We start from the raw sequence: 13,202 nt of genomic DNA on the forward strand, positions 1-13,202 counted from the left end.
TGTATTGTTTGCATCTAAGAGTTTCTAGTCATACGTCTCACAATTAGGCCTTTGGTACACTTCGAGTTAGTTTTCTTTGTTTTACATTTTTTTTACTGTGGGTGCATTGTGAGGAGGCACATGCATGAGGAGGTTGTCGAGTTAATTCTCTTCTTCCGTGTTTACATGCGTTTCAGCGATTGAACTCAGGTTGCCAGGCTTCCCCAGCAAGTGCCTATATCTGCTGAGCCATCTTGCCAGCCCCTTGAACTAATTTTTATATATGGTGCTAATCAATTCATTCTGTGGCATGAAGCATTCAATTTCCCGTTAATGTTTTTGGAAAGACTATTATTGTTTCCCCATACAGTGATTTCGGTACCTTTGTCGGCGATTATTGGACCACATTGGAAAGCAGTTCACCCTGGGGTTTTTATTCTTCTGATCTGCATGTCTGCAATTATAGTATCACTACACCGTTTTGATTATTGTAGCTTCGTAGTAAGTTTTGAAATCAGGGATGAGTCCTTCTTGCTAGTTTGGTTTTGTCACAGTGTCTCCAGCTGAGACTGGCTTCTACTTCCTTTGGCAGCATAATCCTCCGCTCTGCCTCAGGAGTGTTGGGATTACGGGCATGTGACTACTGTGGTCAGTTTTAGGTAGAGCTGGGGATTGAACCTAGGACTTCATGCATAGATAGGCAAGTACTCTACTTGTTTAGCTCCATCCCCAGCACTTTGGCTTTGCTGTTTTTCAGAGGCTTGCTTAGAGTCCCTTAAAATTTTGTAAAAAAAAAAAATAATAATAATAATTAGGAATCGATAATAAAAATTGAATCTGTATCTACTTCTTAACATCTTAATTTTATCAATGGTAAATCTTCTAATCCACAAGTGTGGATGTGTTTTCATGATTTTTAAATTATTTTTATTTTATGTAATTGGTGTTTTGCCTGTGTTTATATCTGTGTGAGGGTGTCTGATCCCCTGGAACTGGAGTTACAATTGTGAGCTGCCATGAGGGTGCTGGGAACTGAACCCTGGTCCTCTGGGAAACCAATGCTCTTAACTACCGAGCCATCACTCCAGCCCTGATTTTTTTTTTTTTAAGACAGAATCTCACTGTATAGCCCTTCTTGCCAAGAACTCACTGTGTAGACCAGGCTGGCCTTGAACTTAAGGAGATCTGGGACTAAAGCCATGTGTTCTGGCTCTTCCTGTATTTTTGTGTCTCAGTTTCTCTCATTATAGTTTTAAGTTTCCACACTAGTTGTAATATATTTTTATAGAATTTTTAGGATTTTCTATGTAGACAGTCATGTTTGTAAAAAACTGGTATGTTTATTTGGCCGGGCAGTGATGGTGCACACCTTTAGTCCTAGCACCCGGGAGGCATAGGCAGGTGGATCTCTGTGAGTTCTTGGTGTATAAGAGCTGGTTCCAGCATAGGCTCCAAAGCCACAGAGAACACCCTGTCTCAAAAAACAAAAGAACACAACAAACAAACAAAACAACTGGAATGTTTGTTTATTTTCAGTTTTCCTGACAATCTTACAGGGTTATCTAACACACTCCAGTCAGTGTTGAATAAAGTCGTTATGTACACCACTATTAGATTTTATTTCCTGTATTTTACTTCCTGCCCTTTAAATATCTTCCCATTTCATGACCAAGCTTCTTTAGACACTATCGATAACCATCTGGTCCTTAAGGCCTTGAGCATACTTGTAAGCTTGTAAGAGTCCTTGCCAGTTAAGCATCTAGGTGGCTCAGGGGTCCTCCCTCTCTACCTTTCTAGCATAGAGCTCTGGGCCTTGAGGGGTTAGCAGGTGTCTACCACCATGTTATGGTTTCATTCTTCATATGCTTAGTGGACTTTGCTTTGTCCCTTCCTTATTCTATTAAGCACGAAGGTGACAGTTTTGCTGTTAAATACATGACTATAGACTAATCTGACTAATCTTCAGTTAACAAAATCAGCGTAAGTGCTGTCTCTCCTTCCCCCCAGTTATTATTATAAACCTTCAGTCAATCATGGTGGCACACACCTTTCATCCCAGCACTCAGGAGGTAGAGGCAGGTAGATCTTTGTGAGTTTGAGGACAACCTAGTCTACATGGCCAGTTCCAGGCCAGCCAGGATACTTAGTGAAATCTGGTCTTTAAGAAAATAAAATCAAATATTCAGAAGAGTAGAAAAATACTAAAGCAAACTTGTACCCCCGCCCTCTGGTGTGTAGGATACAGAGCTATAGTTTCCTCAGTAGGCAGAGGTAAACATACACTTGAAAAATCAGTGGTGGTTTTAAGGGTGTTTCTAGTTCAAATTTAACTTTTTCCACTTTCTAGCTTATCTCTAAAACTGGTACTTTGTGCAGTTTCTAGTGTTTAATTGGATGTGTGGTGGTTTGAATAGGGAAGCCCTCCACAGGCTCATAGGTCTGAATGCTCACTCACTAGGCATTGTCTGAAAAGATGGGGAGGTGTGGCTTTGTTGGAGGAAGTATGTCTCAAGGGATGGATGGGCTTTGAGGTTTTCAAAAGCCCAAGACAAGCCCAGCGGCTCTCTCTTCCTGCTGCCTGTGGATCTGGATGTAGAGCTGTCCCTCAGGTCCTTCTCCAGCACCATGCCTGCCTTCTTCCTGCCGTGGACCTAACCGCAGTTAAATGCTGTCTTTTAGAAGAGTCGCCATGCTCACGGTGCCTCTTCACAGCAATAGAACACTGACTAAGACTGTGTATCTGAGTATATACCGTGTGGGGTGTTGTCCTTGAGGCTAGAAGATGGCATCAGCTCATCTGGAACTGGAGTTACAGGTGGTTTTGAGCTACCTAGCTTGAGTTCTGGGAATGAATTCAGATCCTCTGGAAGAGGAGCAAGTGGTCTTAGCTGCTGCTTTCTGTCCAGCCTCTTATAAGTCTTTTAATTCCATTTAAATTAGTGTGTGTGTGTGTGTGTGTGTGTGTGTGCACGCATGTGCATGTGTGTGTGCATGCATGCGTGCAGTGTGCATGTGCATGTGGCAGCAAGCATATGGAGTCAGAGGACAACTTATCAATTTGTGGAAAGTTTTCTCCAACTTTATGGGTTCCAGTGATCAAACAACTCAGGACTTCAGCCTTAGCAATAGGCGCCTTTGTGGTAGAGCCATCTCACTATCCTGATCTAAAATACACACACACCTCAAGATAAATTCAGATAGCTCTGCCTTCAGTCTCCTATTCTTTTTTGGTTTCTTTGTTTTGTTTTTGGATTTTTTTCCAAGAAAGACCAATCATTTATGTGATATTTGCCTTATATTTTTGATATATATATATATACATATGTGTACATATATATATTCTTATATTACATATCAATCCCAGTTCTCTCTCCCTCCCTCCCATGCCCCCTGACCCTTCTCCCATCCCCCCAAACTCCACAGGGAGGGTGATGCCTTCCAGGAAGGATCATCAAAATCTGTCAAGTTATTTGGAGTAAGGTCTAGGCCCTCCCTCCTGCCTCTAGGCTAAGGGAGTATCCCTCCATGGGGAATGTGCTCCCAAAGTCCTTTCGTGAGCTAGGGATACATCCTGGTTCCACTGTCAGAGGTCCTTTGACTGCCCAGGCCTTCTAAATGAGACCCATGTTCAGGGGGTCTGAGTCATTCCAATGCTGGTTTCCAAGCTATCAGTCTGGGGGTCCATGAGCTCCCTCTTGTTCAGGTCAGCTGTCTCTGTGAGTTTCTGCAGCCTGGTCTTGACCCCTTTGCTCATCACTCCTTCCTCTCTACAACTGGATTCCAGGAGTTCAGTTCAGTGTTTAGCTGTGGGTGTCTGCTTCTGTTTCCATCAGCTACTGGCTGAGGGCTCTATGATGGCATTTAAGTTTTTCCTTTCTTAAAAACAGGTTACAGGGACTGGAGAGATGGCTCAGCAGTTAAAAGCACTGGATGTTTTTCCAGAGGACCCAGGTTCATCCCAGCTCCCACATGGTATCTCTCTCCTGCCTGTAACTTCATTTCCAGAACTTCTGACATCGTTACACAGACATACATGCAGGCAGAATACCAATGAACAAAAAATAAAAATTCAAAAAAGGTTATAAATACTGTCCATGGCTTGCTTATATGTATCATGCATATTTTTGAAATATTGGAGATCAAGGGCATCTGTTTACCATTTGGAGAGTAGAATTTGAAACAGGTGTTAGACTTACAGCCTAGACTGATTTTGAACTTGTGATCCCCCTGCCTCAGCCTCCTGAGTACTATTACATATATGTACTGCCATGCCTAGTACCCTGTTTGGTTTTTGAAATGTACACATCATTGATAATTGCTTGCCTATGCTTGTTTATGTCTTTGGGAATTTTAGCTTCAATCTGACCGTTTGCTTAGTTTTTATATTTTTGTTTGTTTGGGTTTTGTTTTGTTTTTCAAGACAGGGTCTCACCATGTAGCCCTGGCTGTTCTGGAACTCACTGTGTAGACCAGGATGCCACGAAACTCTACATAGATGTCCTGTTATACCAACTTCAATCTGACCATTTAAGACAAAGGTGCTTGTCAAGGTTTTGTTAGAGAAATTAATGTTAGAAACAGTTACAGTGAGTGATTTAAGGTTTTATATCATGTGACTCTACATCTAAATCCTACATTATTTTGTCATCTTAAAATATTACAGATTGAAGATCCAGGTTGCTTCTGGGTAATTATAAAAGGATGTAGTCATTTTTTAGAGCAAGAAGTCGACTATCAAAAACTCAACAGTGCCATGAATGACTTCTATAACAGCATGTGCCAAGACATAGAAATAAAGCCATTAATGCTGGAAGAAGGGCAGGTATGTGCTTTTCTACATTACCATTAGATCTAAACGTGCTTCGATCTCTGTTTAAAACAGCAGTCAAAATGCAAAGTGTTCTGTACCTAGATGGTGAAAGCCTTGGAATATTTCAGCTTCTCCTGTCATCGCCTGGTGCTAGTTTATTTTGCACAAGCTAGAACCTAGTCTTGGAAGGGGATGGTTAGGCAAGGTTCTCCTACCGTGTGGGTGGGCCCCCCATCATACTCCATTGGCCTTTACTAGCAGGGACCTTTACTAATAGAGCTCTCTCACCCACTGACTATAAAAGCACAGGCTGTCTTCCTGGGGCTGGGAGCCAGAATATTCTTGACCCAACATACACATGTAGGGTCTTGAGCAAACAGGACATGAGATTTTAGTTAGGGTTGGTGCTTCTTTTTGTTGTTGTTGTTCAGCCTTTGAGCAACTTAGTTTCTTTATTCCACTCTTTCCAGGTCATGGCCCTTTGTGTTCTTGCAACATAAACTCTCCTGTCCACAGTCTTGTCAGGCATTATTCAGGAGAGTGACTTTTAAATAAGGTGATAGGAAGAGAGTTTATACCATTTGAGTGCCCCCCATAATCATTAGTAACATGATGCATGATTTTTCACGTAATACTGGAATGTTAGCTTCAAAAGTAAAACTAAGTCAGCTGGTTTTTTAAGGTGTGTGTGCATGTGTGTCTGTATTTCACATAGCCTATTCACTTTTTTTTAACTCTCCCTTTTATTCTTTATATTTTGTATAGACTGGTAGCATAGTTAAATGTTTTGGATACATAGATTTGATCTCTCTCTCCCTCAATATTTATGCTGTGAACTTCCTGTTGTATTAATTTGGGAGGTGTTGAGATGCCCATGGGCTGAGAGTGTGACAACCCTCATCTTGCCATCGCCATTGCCATCAGTGTTCCCCTCAACGGTCTTCCCTCCTGTAGCAGCCACCACTGCCTGAATCAGCTCTTTGATTCTCATTTTTTGACATAAGATTTTTCTCATTCCCTCTGCATTCTGAGTTAGTATTCATAAAGCCAAAAGTAGAACTTTTCCTCATTTATTAACCAATAAAATAGGAAATGGTTAGCTGGGCATGGTGGCACACATCTTTAATCCTATCGCTTGCAGGGAGGCAGAGGCAGGTGGATCTCTGTGAGTTCGAGGTCAGAGAGCTATGTAGAAAGACCCTGTCTCAGAAACAACAATAAAAACAGAAGGAAAACAAACAGTTTGTAGTGTAAACCTTAAGAATCTTTTTAAAAGTTTATTTTATATGTTTATGTATTCGGTATTTTATGCTCTGTCTGCATGTACAACTTTATGCCAGAAGAGGGCACCAGATCCCACTGTAGATGGTTGTGAACCATCATGTGGGTGCTGGAAATTGAACCCAGTCTTCTGGGAGAGCAACCAGTGTTTGAATCATGAATCTAATTAATCTTAATCAATTAAAAAAATCAGGAGTCAGAGATCAGAGAAGCAGAACAGTAACCACCAGGGACTTCTTACCTCTCCTGAATCCTCAGACTGCAAAGGGGCAAGATCCTGTCTCCACCTCACTTTATCACTTCCTGTCTCCTCTCTGTACAGACCTCCAGACCTCTATGGTTAACTAATGGCTAACTCCATCCTCTGATCTTCAGGCAGACTTTGTCAGAATATAAACAAAATATCACACAAGTGCTCTTAACCACTGAGCCATCTCTCCAGCCCCCTAAAGAATGATTCTTACTTACACAATTTTTCATCTTAGTGATTGGTGCCCAGTTATCCCCTTTGGTATTCAGCTTCTCTATTTATTTACTTAACTTTTATTCATGTGTCATGTGCTAAGGATGGAACCCTGAGCTTAATGCATGCCTCTGATCTTTATCCCCAGCCCCTTTGCAGTTACAGTACCATCTTGATCTTTGTGGCTTCTGAGTCTTCTTTCCTTTCCTCTTTAAAAGCCAACGTCTATCAGATAGTTCCTTGATTCAGGGGCTCTGGTGCTGCCTCCCTGGGAGGGGCATCCTTCTGTAAACCGCTTTTCTTCTGCATGTGGACTGACAGAAGATAGGGCCCAAGCAGCATACAAGAGTACAGTTTGTGCATGGCTCAAGACCATAGTAATTTTACAGCATCCTGGGCATTTCACTCATGCCCAGGAAACAGGAATTAGAGCCCTGTTCCGGGTGCTGCTGCTCGTGTTTCCTCTTCCCCTCGTGAAGAGGCATGAAGGAGAAGGTATGTTTTTATAGGGAGGTTGTCACCCCCAGAAAGGTGTGTTATGGATAATAGGGATTGAAGCCAAGGTTTTGCATACAGATATGCCACTGAGCTACAGCCTGCTCATTATTTGTATCAGTGTTACACTTGATAGATTGCTGGAGAGTAGCAGTTTCAAAATCTGCAACGTTTCCACAGTGCCTTTGATTTTGGCATTCATTAGAAGTGTGCCCCTCATTCTTCGTCAGAATGTCGCTCCAGTCACTGACTTTTGAACTCTGTAAAGTTAGTTCTTTTGAAATGGCTGCCCTGTGTTTTCCAGTTTCAGTTTGCAGGTGGCTTATAAAATTGTTTACTTACCAGCACAGACTGTGTAAACAGTACTGGCCTCTTCAACACTTAGAAGTCATCCTGTCTTGGACATCAGGCCAGCTGTCACAGTACTGAAGCACTTGGTTCAAATAACCTCCAATTTACCTACAAATAGGCCTATAATAGATTTTTATTATAGTGTATTGTCATGATGATAATGTAACAATTTTCCTGTGGTCAACACATGGTTTGCCTGACTGGATTGCCTGCCAGTCAAGTGGCCTGTGGTCTGGTGGAGCTCTGTGGTTCAGTAAGAATGGTAAGGGTCATCTCTTTGTCAGGGTGGTTCCTTAAAGAGCAGCTGCAGGCATTCAGCAAGTAGCTTTTGAAGACTTAGTTTATATTGCAGGCACTGACCAAACAAACCCCAGATGACATCATATGGTCATAGAGCCAGGGATTATTTATTCCAGACAGAAAACAGACATTAAAGTGTGTGAAGCCGTGGGAGAAAGGAACCCAGGGTTGACGTTACTGGCAGAATTTGTAGGCTTTGTTCTTTGACTGAAGAAAAGAGAACAATGATTTTTAACTTGTGTGTTGTAACTGGTTTCTCTTCAGATCATACAACTTGCATGTTGTAGAGACAGCCTGGTTAAGGAGCTACCCTGCTGAGGCCCTCATCGAGATCTGAGTTACTGCAGAGCTTAATTTACAAATTAGGCCTATGAAGACACTGGCAACAGTAATAAAGTAACATCATCATGGCACCATACACTGTAATGAAAATCCACTTATAGGCTGATTTGTAGGTAAAATGAAGGTTATTTGAACCAAGTGCTTCAGTACTGTGACAGCTGGCCTGATGTCCAAGACAGGATGACTTGTAAGTGATTAAGAGGCCAGTGCTATTTACACAGTATGTGCTAAGCAAGTGAGCAATTCATGCACGGTCCAGGCTCAATGGATCAAGATGGTGTAAGAATTGCTTATGCTACTTGGAGCAGAGGAAAATCACAAATTGTTTACTTCTGGAATTTGCATTAATCTTTTCAGACTATAGTTAACTGAGCAACAGAAACTGATGAAAGGGAACTACTATAATAAGAAAACATTCCCTGCACCTCTGTCCCGATGGGCAGTGATTGTGCAGCTCTGTCCTGCACAATCTGAGGGACGGCTGGTGCCTCTCATATGTGACTAAAGATTTGTTTTCGTTTTGCAGGTGTGTGTGGTGTACTGTCAGGAGCTGAAGTGCTGGTGCAGGGCTGTGATTAAGTCAATCGTCTCTTCTGCAGACCATTACCTGGCAGAGTGTTTCCTTGTGGATTTTGCCAAGTATATTCCAGTAAAATCTAAAAAGTACATACGTGTTAATATTTCTTTATATGCCTTAAGGAGACAAATGGAATCTTTAAAGGGGAAAAAATAGTAAAAGAAATACATCTAATTTTTGTTTTTAAAACATTTAAAGCTGCAGGCAGCAGTGGCACATGCCTTTAAGCCCAGCACTCAGGAGGCAGAGGCAGCCGGATCTCTGTGAGTTCAAGACCAGCCTGGTCTACAAGCGCTAGTTCCAGGACAGGCTTCAAAACTACACAGGGAAACTCTGTCTGAAACTGAGCCCTCCCCCCCCAAATTAAAGATACATTTTCAATTATGTGTACGTGTGTGTGTGTGTGTGTGTGTGTGTGCGTGTGTGCTCACGTGTGTGCACGCGCGTGCCAGAATACCATTGGATCCTTGGAAGTGCAGTTAAAGGCATTTGTGAGCCGAGTGATGTGGGTAATAGCACCAAATTCAGAACCTTTTCTGTAGCAGCATATGTTCTTAACTGCTAAGCTATGTCTCCAACAAAATCAGTGTCCATTTTTGAAGCAAGGAAAGACTTGGAAACACAAGTGGTCAGAATGGGACTTGTAGGTAACTTGTGTTGTGAAAGCATAAGGCAAGCCTTTCTCTCTGCATCCGGTGCTTCTGCCAACCACTCTCTGGTCTGTTACCCTAGCTTGTTCATGGTCACAGTAGGTCTTAGAGGGAGATATGGCTTAAGAATGCTGCTGCCAAGAATCTTAGAAGAGGGAGAGGCAAACCACTGTTAGGGAGCACAGGGCAACTATGCAGGCGTATGTACTATGTTGTCTTGTATCACACAGAGAAGGTATGACCATCTCTTAAGGTAGGTCACGGAACCAAATGTCCATTGGGCAGGCCGCTCCAATGCAGGCACTGAATGTCCTGGTTTACTGAACTAATAGGCCAATCTTTGCATTGGTGCCAACCTTTCAGTAAATGTGAAGACCCTTCCTCCCATGGGTAAGGCACTGTGCAAAGTAGGCCACAGTTCTGTCAGAGGCATGTGGCAGGTGGGACATGAGGGTTTACAGAGTACAGGGAGAAGCAGCCTGTGTCCACAGCTTTACAACTTCAGTTCTTGTGTTGTTTTTTATTTAGGTCAAGAGAATTACATGATGAAAGAATTCAGAAAGAAGTTCAGCACAGTCACCATTTTATAGCCTGTCCTAGATAACAAGCCTGTGTGTGGTTGCCCTTGCAGAGATGGTGCGGGCCCAGGAAGAGGGCCAGTTGATATTTGAAATGGGATAGGTTGGAGTGCCCTGAGTCTGCCTGGAGAAAAATGATGTTAATGTACTGAACTTCAGTGTCCTCCGCTCTTGTGACAACATCTGTCTGTTGACAGACACTTTTGCTGCCCTGATAGTCTGTGGGCTGTGGGGTTGAAGTTTACACCACAGTACACATACAGAGGTCAGGGGATAACTTGCAGGAGTTAGTTCTCTCCCTCTCCTTCTGAGACCCATGTGGATCTCAGACATCAGACTAGGTGACCAGGCTTGGGGGCAGGGGCATGCACCCTCTGGGGCACCCTCTGGGGCACCTCACCTACCTGAATTTGTAGTTTTGAAACCTGAAATAGCCAGGCATGGCGACTGTGACACATGCCTGTAATCCTAGCACTTGGGACATGAAGCATACCTGTCTGTACTATGTGAGACCTTGTCTAAGAGAAGGAAATAAATGTTTATGTAGACTTGTTCCCAGGTTCAGTTATTTTCAGGGTTTCTCACCATTTGTAACCTCACTAGACATTTTTCCCTAAACTCCTGTGCCATGGAATTTTAATAACAGGTTATATGTGCATAATATGTATACCTTTATACATAAAACTTAAGTTTTCTTCTGCTCCTTAGGGAACAGCTGATGACCCCTTGGTCAGATGTCTCTAAGCATTGTTGTAGCTGTATCAGAAAAAGGAAGAATTATTTTCTATATAAAGTATATTAATTACATAAGTGTGTTTTAAATGAATTTATGATGTATATTTTTACTAATAATAGAATTATTTGTGTTTTATTTTTAAGCATCCGAGTTGCAGTAGACTCCTTTATGCAACTTCCTTATAGAGCAAAAAAATTCAGACTTTACTGTACAAAGCCTGTGACATTGCACATTGACTTCTGTGAAGACAGTGCTGAAATTGTGTAAGTACAGCTTTTTGAAAGCTTTAAATATTGGCACCCCTCAAAGTAAAATCTAGTTATTGAAGAAGGATTGAGTAATGCCATGGTGTGGCATTGTGAAAAGTCACGTTCACCTTCAGATTAAATCTTTGCTAAAATGATCTGACGTAAGACAGGCTCATTGAATAAGGAATAGGAGCTCATATCTTGGTTATCTTAGAAATGGAAGACATAGCCCGTCACACAGAATACTTGCAGTCTTTAAAGTCCCCTCCTAGTAAGCAACATACATGGGCAATGAGATGAGAAGGCAATGCAGTCATGAAAGACAGAACTCTGGCTGATTTCTGGCTGTTTGAGATTAAGGATAATGTAAGTGTCTTTTCTTTGAACAAATTCATAGTATTTTACGGTTGTTTCAGGGATCAGTAAAATAGCTGTTGTAATGTACAGTTTTTCCATGTGGAGACTGTCTAGTTACCTTTCAGTTCTTATATTGAGTGGCTTGCCCCCATACCCCACATAAAAGGTTATATGTGGTGGTGTGTGCCAGTAACCCTAGCCTGGAGGAGGAGCTGTGGCCAGCCAGTCTAGGGGAACTGATAAACTTGAGGTTTATTCTAGGGTTTGTTTGTTTGTTTGTTTTCAAGATAAGGTTTCTCTTTGTAGCCTTAGCTGTCCTGGAACTCCCTCTGTAGACCAGGCTGGCCTCAGACTCAGAGATATGCCTGCCTCTGCCTCCCAAGTGCTGGGATTAAAGGCGTGCACTTTTTATTTATTTATTTATTTGTGTGTGTGTGTGTGTGTGTGTGTGTGTGTGTGTGTTTTACAGAATCTCAAAAAAAAAAAAAAAAAAAAAAAAAAAAGATGTCAGGTGGTCAAGGAAAGATACCTGACCTTCCAGACATACCATATGTTAGGATCAAGTGGGGGGGGTATACCTCGGCAGGTTGGGGCCAATGTGTGCTGCTGAGAGCTCACACCACACAATAGATCTCATGCAAGAAATGTATGGGGGGATCATCTCAGAGTGGGAAGAGTGGGAGCATGAGGAGAGAGAGAGAGAGAGAGAGAGAGAGAGAGAGAGAGAGAGAGAGAGAGAGAGAGAGAGAGAGCGTAAGCACACTGAGCTGATGAGGGCAACCTGCAGAGACACCTGATTTCTCACACCATAAGTATGTGTATACACATGTTTACCATACACAAACAAAAAAACTAAGATTCTCTGAAAGGCAATGTTTTCCCACACAATGCTGTTAGTGGTGTTATTGAATGTCTCCTCTTGTGTTCTTTTGTGCTTATTCTCTCTCACATCCAAAGAGAGAGCCTTACCCATTCATATTCTTAAGGTTTCTTTTGAGTTCACTGCCCAGTAGAAACTTAATATATAATTCCTTTAGAAATTACTAGGTTTTTTTTTTTTTTCATGTATAGGATGACTTTGGAATTATGTCTCTTTTTTTCCCCCAAGACAGGGTTTCTCTGTGTAAAAGCTCTGGCTGTCCAGACTGGCCTCAAACTCAGAGATCCACCCATCTCTGCCTCCCAAGTGCTGGGACTAAAGGCGTGCACCATCACAGCCTGGCTAATTTTTATTCTTTTTAGAATAAAAAGTTTATAGTTTTCTTGAAAGTAATATGCTTTTACTCTCTTAGTAAAAAACAAGTATATATTTTTGAATGTCAGTCGTGTCCAGACACTGGCCATGTATGTAGTAGTCATTGGGCAACAATGGCATCTTCAGTGACTAAAACCATTGAAAACCCGAGATGACATGACTGCTCCTGGGTGTGGTTAAGGGGAAGGGTTTTATTGTAGATGAAGGGAGAGAACAGCTGGAGGCATCTGCAAGAGTCTAGGGCAGAGAGAAAGTAGTAGACTGGACATGGCCAGCAGACTGGACATGGTCAGGGCTGTGTGAAAGAGAATAGAAAATAGGGGATAGAGGGAGAAGCAGGAGCAGGGCTCAGAGGAAGGTGGTGGTGTAGCCTCAATAGCCATGCTGATAGGTGGTGTGTGTGAGAGAGCTGGGAGGGGTTTAGGGTAGAGGAGGAGGTGAGAAGGGCTAGGATGGTGAACTTTAAAATGTGTCCTGTAAGGAGTAAGTTTTCCCTGCCGCCGGTCTGGTCCCGCCGCCACGCCAGCCCCAATTAACACACCGAGCGAGACTCTGTATTTGATATAATGCTGTTGGCCAGTTACTAGTTTCTTATCGGCTAGCTCTGTCTTAAGTATTATTCCATTTCTCTTAATCTAAGTACTCCACGTGGTCTTATCTTACTGGAGAGAGAGGCTGCCAGCGTCCTGCTCTCTCCAGACTCTCCATCTTGACTCCTACTTCCTCTTTCCTCCTTGTCTCCTAGTCCCACCCATCTTGCTTTCCTATTGGCCAACGGTG

At 42.4% G+C, this 13,202-nt stretch overlaps 1 protein-coding gene across 1 annotated transcript in view; it reads left to right on the top strand.

The window, feature by feature from the left end:
• The window catches only part of Tdrd12 (tudor domain containing 12), a 55,225-nt gene that overhangs the window by 1,842 nt on the left and 40,181 nt on the right, over window positions 1–13,202 (top strand). The window contains exons 2-4 of the mRNA XM_051207464.1: window positions 4,643–4,801; window positions 8,548–8,684; window positions 10,706–10,825. Of these exons, the coding sequence (XP_051063421.1) occupies window positions 4,643–4,801; window positions 8,548–8,684; window positions 10,706–10,825 (416 nt within the window). The remainder of the gene's footprint in view (window positions 1–4,642; window positions 4,802–8,547; window positions 8,685–10,705; window positions 10,826–13,202) is intronic.

The sequence above is a fragment of the Phodopus roborovskii genome, unplaced genomic scaffold, assembly GCF_943737965.1.
Source record: "Phodopus roborovskii unplaced genomic scaffold, PHOROB, whole genome shotgun sequence".
Taxonomy (NCBI): Eukaryota; Metazoa; Chordata; class Mammalia; order Rodentia; family Cricetidae; genus Phodopus; species Phodopus roborovskii.